This window comes from Durio zibethinus, chromosome 28 (assembly GCF_047325235.1).
Source record: "Durio zibethinus cultivar Kanyao isolate XHJ-2024 chromosome 28, ASM4732523v1, whole genome shotgun sequence".
Taxonomy (NCBI): Eukaryota; Viridiplantae; Streptophyta; class Magnoliopsida; order Malvales; family Malvaceae; genus Durio; species Durio zibethinus.
Genome location: NC_143189.1, coordinates 14,451,356 through 14,463,059, shown reverse-complemented (window position 1 = coordinate 14,463,059; position 11,704 = coordinate 14,451,356). Strand labels below are relative to the sequence as shown.

Sequence of the window (11,704 nt, the reverse complement as noted above, 5' to 3'; positions counted from 1 at the left end):
GAATTATTAAAATTTGATTAATAAAATCACATGTCCTTTTATTTGCCAAATATCTTAGACAAGTATTAATAAGATTATAGCATAAATTTATTTATAGTTTTAAGAACATAAGTGAAAATTCACATTTTAAAATTTAATTTTATCTATTTTTTATTGTAAAAACATGTACGGAAAATTATTACATTTTTTTCACATTTAAAGAAAATATATATAATTTTTATTTCTTAATATTTATATAAATAATCAATTTTTTATTTATTTCATAAAAATAAATACTTACTATAAAATATCTTAATCTTGAGTCATATTAAAAGATAATAATAATAAAAATTGTAAAGTTGATACAGTTTAGTTTACAAAGCTTGGTAAATTTTTATTAAGAATTTATTTAAATCAGTGAAAAGATTAATTTTAATAAAATTAAAAATAATAAAAAATTATTATAATTATAATAAAAAATCATTATAATTACGATTAAAAAATTTTATATTAAATAAATTTCATTAAAATTAATAATAAAATTAGTATGATAAGTCCAATTACGACTGAAGTGCCCAGAATTCAGAAACCGGCTATGGCTAAGGCTAAGACTGTGACCGGACTCAGAATCCGAAGAGTTTTCAGTGTTCAATTTCTATAATCCGACTCTAGTATTTTCAATGGAGAAACGTCCACCGCCCGAAACCATCCAAATTCGACTGCTCTGCCCATCCGCAAAAACCGGCGCCCTAATTGGTAAAGGCGGCTCCGTCATTCGGCAACTCCAATCTCTAACTTCCACCAAAATCCGCATCCTCGACGACCCTTTCGATGAACGCATCATCCAAATCGTCGCCGATAACAAAAGTCCAATTTCCCACAACGCCGAGAACCCAAACGCCAATGCCACTGCAGAGCCAAAGCAAGATTCCAGCGATGATGGCTGCAATACTTGTTCTTCTGGAGGAGGTGCTGGTGGCGGGGAGGAGGAAACGACGTCGTCTTGGTCGCCGTTGCAGAAGGCGGTGGTTAGGGTATTCGAGAGAATAGTGAAAGGTGATGCGGCTGATGATAAAGAAACAGAAAAAGAAAGCGAAAATTTGGTCGTTTGTTGTAGAATGTTGCTAGGGTTTAATCAGGCTGGGTGTTTATTGGGTAGAGGGGGTAGGGTTTTGGAGAAGATTGGGCATGAAAATGGGACTCAAATCAGGGTGTTGACTAGGGATCAGATTCCACCATACGCTTCTCCAGGGGATGAGCTGCTTCAGGTATCATCTTTTCTCTGTTCTTCGCTAATGACTTCTTAATTTTCTATTTTTCTTATTCAATTATAATTGTTTAATATGCATAAAAATGATTAAAAGAATTTTTACCGTAGTCTAGTTATTAGATTTTGGTATTGCAGTTGAGGTGCAAAAATAATAATTGAGAGCAATCTCAGTGCAATTGCAAAATTAAGTTCCTACTCTCTTTTGCTACTGAGAGCAAACTTACCTTGTATGGCAATGTTTTTGTGGCCAAATTCAAGCCAAATTCAATGATCACAATCAAATAAAGCTCTAATCACAATGCCAACTGAGGCTTTAGAATTTTAAGCTACATCTAATGTTATTTTATATGTTTAAATTAGATATAAATAGTATCTTTTTCATATAGGACCCATGTGAATACTTTATTTAATCCGTTTTTAAAATTTTATATAATAATTATATATTAAACATAGAGTTGCATATTATACAAATAATTGAAACTAATAAATTTTATATTATCCAAATTTTGTCGTAATATGTAAAATTTGTCTCAAGTGCAAAACATATCATATTAAAATAAAGTTTGTTGCTTTTGATGTTAATATAAATTTAGAACTCTGAAAATGAAACAATTCAATGTAAACCTTAACTCTTTTTCATTTATTAAATAAATTCATTTAATAAAAGCCTTCAATGTAATTAGAATTCTTATTTATAAATTAGATAAATCGTATTAATATTTATAATGAAAACATTAAAAATGGAAATTTAAAAATATAATGAGCAAAGATGTTGGTTTTGGTCAATCAAAAGTTTTACCAACATTTGTGCTTTTATATAGATAGGTAGGATTGGTGTACTATAGCTCGCTACTCCTAGAGAATTTACAAAGATTTGACAATGATAGAGCTAGAATCAATCAAATTTAATAGATGGCTGATAATTAATGGTTTTAGAAGTTTGCTAGTGTAGATTGAAACTGATAATAGAAGCTTGCAAAGAGAATAAAATAAATGACCGAAAAGGCAAAAAACCCCTACTAGCCTAATTTACCCTTTTTTATGTTACCATTTGTTTAAAAAACAAAAAAATTTAAATTGCTCTCCATTTTGTCATAGCACCTTGGGCTGTTTTGTATGATGCCTACTATCTTTCTAAGAACACTTTGTTTTCTTAAGTCATGATTGATGATAGTTGCCTTGAGGTTTGATTTGATAAATGTGTTTTCCTAAGATTTCAGATTGGCAAGTAAGTTATTCATAAAAGAGCAAGGTTTTACAATTCACCGTTTTCCAGAATTTGTAATATGCATATTTTTTTTTAATCTAGCTTTAAGATTTATTGGAAAGAAAAATGACTAGAAAAAATAGGATTTTTTGCAAGCCAGAGTGAAGAATTTTATGTTCACTATATGCCAACTATCATGTACTTCATACATGGATGCACCAATATTGATCTTTTCTCAAACAATTTATGAAAGGTTTCAATAGTAGTATTGGCAAACACATTTTGTTTCTAGGAATTTAGATGTTTTCGATGTTGGCACAGGACATTTATATGGGGTAGCTTCAAAGTTCAATTTACAAAAAATAATACCAGATGTGGCATGGCAGCTTAATTAGGCGAGTTAAATGATGTTGAAAGGATGGGAAACTTTGGGAACAAATGGGGATTCTCGTGGGATTAGGGGTGAAAGAGAAATAAAGGATAGGTGAGTTTAGAACATTCCAATGACCTGTGAATTATGGTCAGGGTTAAAACTGGATGGTCATTCTGATGTGTGCTTGGTTAGGGCTTGATAAATGACTATTATGGGGTATAAAGGGAATGGTTTAGGATTATTAGTTTTTAAATTGAACTGATTATGGATAAAAGAATAAGAAAGAGAGAAAGAGATGTAGGCTTTCCTTAGGCATCACACTCAAAGCTAAAAGCTTCACACCTAAGGTTAGCGTTGCTTCATACAATCTCAAATAAAGCATAACAGCTGAAAGTCACATAAAGTTGCTCTCTCTTTCTTTATGGGTGAATCACATAAAACTTTTGACAGACTTCAAGAAATGCTACATTTTTATTCCTGACTTGAAATGTAAAATGGGAAACTACCAATATTATGTTAAAGCAACTGCTAAACTTTAAACCAAAATTCTCATACATTAAGGACGTTAAGATCTCTTGTATATCTAAATTTCATAGTTATAATTTTACAACATTTTCAAATATGTATAATGCTCAATTTTTGTATTTTTTCTCCTGTTTATATATTTTTATGACTTCATTATTGTGGGCCTTTCTGCAGATAACGGGAAACTTTTCAGCTGTAAAGAAAGCACTCTTTTCTATTTCAAGTTCTCTTCAAGAAAATGGTATGCATTCTCAGGTGGACCCATTTCCTCCTTGGGGTTATACATCTGGTCCTCACGCAGATTATCATTCAAGGGGTTATCCTTTTAATCCAGCGCATGAGAATGCTGTAGTCCATAACAGAGTAGGACTAGAAGAAGAAGTTGTATTTAAGTTGTTATGCCAAGCTGACAAGGTTGGTAGTTTGATAGGGAAAGGTGGCTCTGTAATACGGGCTTTGCAGTGTGAAACTGGAGCATTGATCAAGATTGCTGATACTGCTATTGATTCAGATGAGCGGATTGTAGTGATATCTGCGCGAGAGGCATGGGAACCTAATTGTCTTTGAATTATTCTCCTTTAGTATTTTCTGGAGAGCTATAATGTTCTTGCATATTGGTAAATGGGAGGCTTTTTCCATTTGGTTGTTGGTCCTCAAATCTGGAACATTTTGCTTGATTTATAATAGTATCACATATGTGTTGAAATAATAAATAGACATGATGAATGACGATCTTTTTCTTCTAGACAATAAGAAGTTTTACATGAATCACTAACTTTATAGGTACAATGTTCAAAATTTAATTAGACCTATTCATCTTCTGAAATCTTTTCATCATAATGGGGTAGTCTTATTATTTACTTTGTTGGACCTTTGGTTGTTACACTGTTTGCGGTTAACCTTCTTTTTAGGTAGTCTTTGATCTTATGGCATATTGTTGGGTGGGTTATTAGTCATGCATACTGGACATGGGATTAGGGCACATATTGGGATTAGGGCACATATTTTCAATTGAATTACGCTGTCTTCTACATTTTATCAACCATGAATGTGTTAAGTTGACTTATTCTTGGATCATGGCCTATCTTTGTTGGTGGATCTTAGCACCTGAAGAAAAATGCAACACCTGAAATACAACTTTCTCAAAGGAAGTCTTTCTTGACATGTTAATGGAGTAATAACCTACGAATATCTTACATGAATTTGTGGAGTGTATTTGTGTTCTGTTTAATCAGCGCTCTTTATGTCTTTGCCTTTGCAGCATGCAGAGCAAAGATATTCTCCGGCACAGGAAGCTGTTATTCGCGTGCATTCTAGAATTGCTGAGATTGGATTTGAACCTGGTGCTGCTGTTATTGCTTGTCTTCTTGTACATTCTCAACAGATTGGTTGTTTATTGGGTAAAGGAGGTCACATTGTATCTGAAATGAGAAGAGCTACTGGTGCTAGTATACGGTTATTTCCGAAAGAACAACCTACAAAGTGTATCGGATCCCAGAATGATGAAGTTGTACAGGTAATTGTCGATAATAGACATTAATTTTCTGTTCTACTATCTTTCATGTGATTGACATCAATGATACTTTTTCCTCAGACAGCTTGTTTATTCTACCGAAGCTTCTAACTCCGCTGTCTTGCTGGTACTGTCATGAAATTGAAACTGTTGTACAAGTAGCATTTTAATTTCTTCATGCTTTGTTAAGAAAAATTATGTTATGGTATAAAAATAGACATTTTCTGTTCTCATAGCTTTTTATTTTAGACCAGGTAGCTTTTAATCTGGTCAACAGCAGTCTAGCAAACATGTAAGCTAATGAAAAATATGTGAACGTTATGCTTCCATACATGCAAGGACCTAAAACTACATAGGCTCATTGTGGAAAATGTACGCCATAGGAATTTCCAAGTGGATTAATTAACCTTCATCCCCCTTGCACCTTGTTTTATTCACTACAAACTAATATGATAACAAGAATATATTTTACTGTAAATACCGGTATGCTGATGCTCCTGCGCAGGTTTCGGTGTCTTATCTTTGCTATTTAACTTTATCATGATGCATATTCATGTGAAACTTGTTTAGCTTCATCCTGACTGGTCTAAAAATCTTTATTGCTTAAGGGCAATGTTCTTCTGTAGAAAAGGACCACATGCAAACCAGGGGTCAGCTGCTGAAGCTGCTTGAAGATTCAATGTCAATTTAAAAGATTAATATTCTAGGGAGATTATGGCTTATCTTGGAGCTTGCATTATCTTAGAAATGCCGAATGCTAACATGCAGCATCCTTCCCCTGCAACCTTTTTGTAATTTTAGAGCTGCACATGTTATTGTTTATGGATGCCGTAGATTTTGAAATTACAAATCTATGTTGCCACAGAATTGAAGGGATTCATTTTCAAATAGTTAATATCTTCAGATTATCAGTAAAGTACTGGCTGCTTCAGGATTGAATCTGTTTTGGGCTTTTTTTTTTACTTATTTCAATGCTGAGATTTTCATCTCTACTTAAGGGTATATTGATGGAGCTCCTCCTGAGTCCCTGAGCAATTAGTTTAGCAACTTTTTGATCGTTTCTTATTTTATCTTTTCTCCTCATTTCATCAGGAGATTGCTTGAATCATCTCAAATTTCATTGTGACTGCTTGTTTTCATTTCTGGCTTGCAGTGCTGCTTGGAATAATGGAGACTAACATATGAGCAGTGTTCTTTAATATTTGACAATCTATTTATATGTTGACTTGTACAATGTCAATTTTTTATGGCATCAATAGACTTTGGTATCTATGTTGCACAATTCCTTTCTGAATGATTTAGTTATTATAAAATATTAGTTCCTCTCATCAATTACTTTCATGAAAGGTTCACCATGTCTGAGTTTGACTAAGTTTGTTAATCTGTGCGTATAGTTTGACTGTATGAGCTAGGTGACCAAAGATACAACTTAACGGGGTGGATTTTTCAGCAAGTTAAGAAATTATCATTCTTTGGCAACAAAGGGACTAAGTACTAACAAATTGTATTTGATGTCCTTTTGAGAGCTTTTGGATTTAGCCTGTCATGAATATTTCTCTGTTTACAATTTACAATTACTTTTACACCATCCTTATTGCACTGTACTTTTTCCAGTTTTATGTTTCTTAATCTCTAGTATCATATGGTTCTTGTAATAATTCTCAGCCATGAACTGTATCCTTTTTATATGTCAACAGATTGCAACCAATTCATGCTATTTCATTATCAAATCTATTAGCATTTGAAAAAGAAAATGGATTGGAATTCAAAAATTGCAACCTAATTGCTGTTTTTTTTTAATTATTTAATTATTTTTTAATATTTTAGGAGGCATTCATAGAATATCTGAAGTTTGCATTTTAACAGGTTATCGGTAGTTTGCAATCAGTGCAGGATGCTTTGTTTCATATAACAGGCAGGCTTCGGGAGTCTATATTCCCAATGAAACCTCCCTTTCCAGGCATTAATCCCCCTCCATATTTACCTCCTTTTCCAGAAATGCCACCTCCATCATTCATGCCAAGACATAACCCCGCCTCCCCAGGTCCCTATCCTTCTCCAGGTGGACCATTTCATGTCCGTTCTGTTGTTCCTTCCCAACCACTTGATCACCAACCACCATTTTCACATGGCATGGATCACTTGGGTCCAGCTAACTTAGATCGTGTACCATATCCCTATGGAGGTGACAGACATGGACATGGTCCCATGTTTGACAGGCCATCTTCTCCAGGATCATGGACTCCTCAGGTTGGTGGTTTGGCCTTATCCTGGCCAAACTTTTATGAATTGGTTATAGAGATGTAACATATTTGATGATGTCTCTTTCATAGCTATGATATTTATTTTATCTTTTTTTTTCTCCTATAATTAACATCTATGTGACAATATGTAAATGCCTTTATTGTTTCATTCTTTGAGTTTTTTCAGGCTGCTACATCTGGGAACCATAGGGGAGTCTCTGATGTTGGTTCTGGCTTTGTTGCAAGAAATGGACCTCCAGGAAGGTGATACTTTTCTTCCATAGATTATCACTCTAACTTTTGCTCATATGATTCTGTCAACTTGATATGTTGGGTTTGACATTCTGGAAAACCAGGCATTGCATACTTTGAATCCCTTATGGTTTTAATATAGGGAAAATCATGGAGGAAGGGGGAAGGGGGAAGAAACAGGGGAACCTTGGGGAGAAATAGAAGAAATAAGGAGAGGAATCATAAAGAAAAAAGGGGAAAGTAAGAAATAGGGATAATGAATCTAAATCCAATACACAATGTTTGAATATCTTCAATCATCATCAAAAAGATAGTAGAAACTGGACATAATACAGCTACTTATAGTCTTATACGCTACTTCCTAAACCCCAAGGCTAATATGAAATACTGAATATAACCTTAAGGCTATATTTGGTACACAAGATTATGATAGGATAGGATAATATAAGATTATAGATAGGATTAGATTAAATTATGTCATCCTATGTTATGTTTGGTGTGTGCAAGCATTAAGAATAAGATAGAATATTATTTTATCATTTATCATGTTTTTCATGTGCAAGATTAAGATTAGGGTAGGATGATATTTTTTATTGGTCAAAATTACCTTTTATATACTAATTTGATTTTAAAGTTAGAACTTTCCAATTGGCGATGGCCCTTTCCTCTACGTTAGGAGATGGGCTTAAACACATGGAACATTCTAGAAACGAATGCCTAATTCTCCTCCAGTTCAAATCTAAAATTTACTTTCCTCTTTGGTTCCCAAGAAAATAAAAGTTAGAAAGTCGTAAGTTTGTGTCTTCAATCATGTTCATTCATAGGCAAAGAAAGCACTTGAAGCAAATGAATCTCCAATTTTGGAATCGAAGCTGGCTCATATTCCACCTGTGGAATCAAGAGAAGGTTTTCTTGATTATTGAGAAATTTGAAAGAAAATTGAAAAAACTCCACTTGATAGTGAGAAATCTAAAAGAAAAATTGATGAAGAGAGTTCAAAATAATCGCTCTAGGGTTAGAAAGTTTGAGGAATAGAGAGCATTTTTTCATGGAGAACAAATGGGTGTTCTCCATTGATGGAGAGCGAAGAAAATTTGGAAAGTGGAGAATATTTTCAAATATTTGATAATTTAAAATTTAGGTTTTTAAATTGAAGGGTAAAATAGGAAATTCATTATTTAAAAATTCTGATAAATTATCTAATCCTATGGATTGAAAACAATCCCCTACTTTTCTAAAGGATAGAGTTATTCTATTGGCATAGAATATCTAATCCTTTCAATAATCCAATTCTTTTATTTAAGTGCATAACAAACATGTGATAGGATGATTAGTATCCTATCCATTAACTAATCCTATGTGCCAAATGTAGCCTAAATGTCTTATTACCTAAATACTAAAAGTTCAATTAAACCCATAGACATATAATCATGCTGCCTGTGTTGGAGAAAATTCAACCTCTAGTAAAGTCTTTGAACAACTTTTTTCATCAACACATTCCCTTTGTAGCAACAACGTTGTCAACTAGGTTTTTCTGTTCCTTAAGGAATTAATTCAATGGAATATTGTGTAGCACATTCTCAAACTCCTCTTTTACTTGAATATCCATGAGTTGAGCTATCTTCAGATCCTACTTCCACAACCTCAATATTTTTACCTACGGAAGTTGGTTGCTGTTTTTGTGTTCTACAAGTGACCAATCAACTGTAACTATTCATCATTGGATACCTCCTTTTGCTTTTAAATTGCTAATTCTTCAATCTCATATTTCTCAACAATAATCTTGCACTTGTCATACACAACTATAGTTTCATCATGATCCCTATTTATAATTTGATCGGAAAGAAAAATGTTGAGACAATGTGATCAAAGAAGTGACACTTTCCCACATTTGCCTAGTTTTTCTTACACTGTGCATTCTCCATCTTGAAATTCTCATATATTATTTCTGAGATCATGGTGTGTTAAAAAATACAGAAGATTTTTAAAGGTCTTGGGTTTTGTTTCAACAACCAAAGCATGGTAGATTTGACTTCAACAATGGTTTTCCCTTTTCCATTTTGCTCTGCTGACTATTGTTGGTTGGACTTCACGAGCTGAGAGATTGATTTCTGGCGAGTTGGCCTGCAATCGTCATCTTTTGATCAAACCACTGAAATATAAAGCTCCTTTATTTTCTTTAATCTTTTCATTTGCAGCATTTATGGCATTTCCTTTAACTTTTGGTTTAATTGTTGCAAGAATTATGGCCATGGAGGTGAAACTTTTTCTAAGCTCTGACCACAGAAGAGAGAAACATAGAAAAAAGGAAAAATCAGACAGAAATGAGAAAGATGAAAAGGAATTTAGGGGAGAGAAATCAGAAAGAAATAAAGGGAAAGAAAAAAAAATTAGGGAGAGAATATCCAATTCTATACTTTTATCTCATTATCTCATTCTGGAAAGCTTAGAAATTGAAATAACATTGCTACTTAAATGTTATTTCCTAAACTCTAATAGTTGCTGTTATCAAATATAACCCTTAATGCCTTCACAATTCACCAAATTCTAGAAACTCAATAAAACTGATGAAAACATATTTGTGTACATGGCTCCTGATTGGAAAGGTTGCCACTGTTTACTGCTTTGTTTTCTCCTATTTTTGTTTGGGTTCTCAATTTTGTCAGAAAGTCTTAACTTGATTCTAAAATTGGATGGTTAAAAAATTTTAACTCTTTGATATTGATCTTGCCATTCTATTGATGTGTAACTTTATGTTTTGAGCAGTGGAAACCAAGCACCCATTTTGACTAGCGCAAAGGTTGAGATCGTGATTCCTCAAATATACTTATGCCATGTTTATGGGGAGAATAATAGTAACCTGGGCCACATCAGACAGGTGAATAATAATTCTATAGATTGCAATAGTCTAATTATCATTTAATACTTCATTTCACCTTGGTAATGTTGCATTGTCTTAGATTTCTGGAGCAAATTTGGTTATTCATGACCCAAAGCCGGGGGCTGCTGAGGGTTTAGTTGTAGTGTCCGGAACATCAGATCAGTTGCGTACTGCACAGAGCCTTATTCAAGCCTTTATCCTTTGCGGACAAACAGCAGCTTGACAATCTTTTCTCATATGTTGTAAATTTCTCCTCGAGTTTTTTTTTTCCCCTTATGGGATAGGTTATTTGCTGAAGGTACGTTTTTTTCCTCTCTTTAGATAGATGGATGAAATATGTTCTGAACGTTAAATTGTTAAAAGTATTTACTAGTTTTTTTAGTAATATTTAAAGCCCACATAAGAATTTCTTTCTGACGATGAATGGATTTCAAGAACCAGTCACTTTGGCCGGAGAAAATAATGCCCTAGTAAAACTTGGATAAAGAAATGATGTCTATTCTTTTATGATACCTCAGCTAGTTATAAGTGTCACAAATTTAAGGAGTAGTTATAACTCACATAGAATATAAAAGAAAGATCATTGGAGTATAAAAATGTTCGCACTATTTTTTCTTGTGAGACGTTTTTTATAAGATAAAATCGTGAGGTCAGTTGATCAAAGCGGACAATATCTTATAAGAGTATGAATTGTGACAGGTAAATTAATTTAAAATGTCGGATGAGTAAATATTTAAATTTTGAAATTACGCGGGTTTGAAATTTAAATCTCGACTTGTGACATAAGTACATGTCAATGAGATGAAATTTTAAGTTAATTTGAGTCTCGATTGTTTTCAGCTGTTCTGATTAGGAGTATTTTAACTACAAATTTTTTATTATAATATTATAATTGTTCAATTATAATAAAAATTTATGTAAGAATTCATTATTTATAAGTATAAATTTTATATAAAATTTTGATAGTTTTTATATAATTTTGAATTTTGATTGATTAGTTTTATTATAATTATTATGGATGTGCAATTGGACAGATCTGAATTGGTTTTTTTTATTAATCGGATTAAATTATGTTTGGATTCAGGTGGATTGCACGTGATTGTATGGTTTAGATAATCTTTGGTGGTTCTACTTCCATTTTATCTAATCCGTCGATCTTATCCGACCTTAAAGAACCACTCAAACTCATTCTAATCAGAATTCAATTCAAACTTATTCAACCGAAACTGAAAGTAATCGAAATTTAAATTAATTCAAACTAAAAGAAACCGAAATTTGGATTGGATTGAACTCAAATTAGATCAAATTTGAATTGATTTGAAATTTAATATTAAATTAAATAAAATTTTGTTTAAAAATATTAATTTAATAAAATATAAAAACAACAAATGATTAATTTATTTTAGTTTTATTTTAAATTATCTAGTATCTATTTTTTCTTTACGATTACAAATTATTTCT

At 32.6% G+C, this 11,704-nt stretch overlaps 1 protein-coding gene across 1 annotated transcript; it reads left to right on the top strand.

Annotated features, from left to right (window-relative positions):
* Positions 1–547: 547 nt before the first annotated feature.
* Positions 548–10,660, top strand: LOC149510796 (RNA-binding KH domain-containing protein). Its single transcript, XM_089757018.1, has 7 exons — positions 548–1,247; positions 3,529–3,897; positions 4,616–4,870; positions 6,734–7,117; positions 7,298–7,374; positions 10,129–10,240; positions 10,323–10,660. The coding sequence occupies exons 1-7, from the start codon at positions 660–662 to the stop codon at positions 10,464–10,466; spliced, it is 1,929 nt and encodes a 642-aa protein (XP_089613144.1). The 5' UTR covers positions 548–659; the 3' UTR covers positions 10,467–10,660.
* The last annotated feature ends 1,044 nt before the right edge of the window (positions 10,661–11,704 follow it).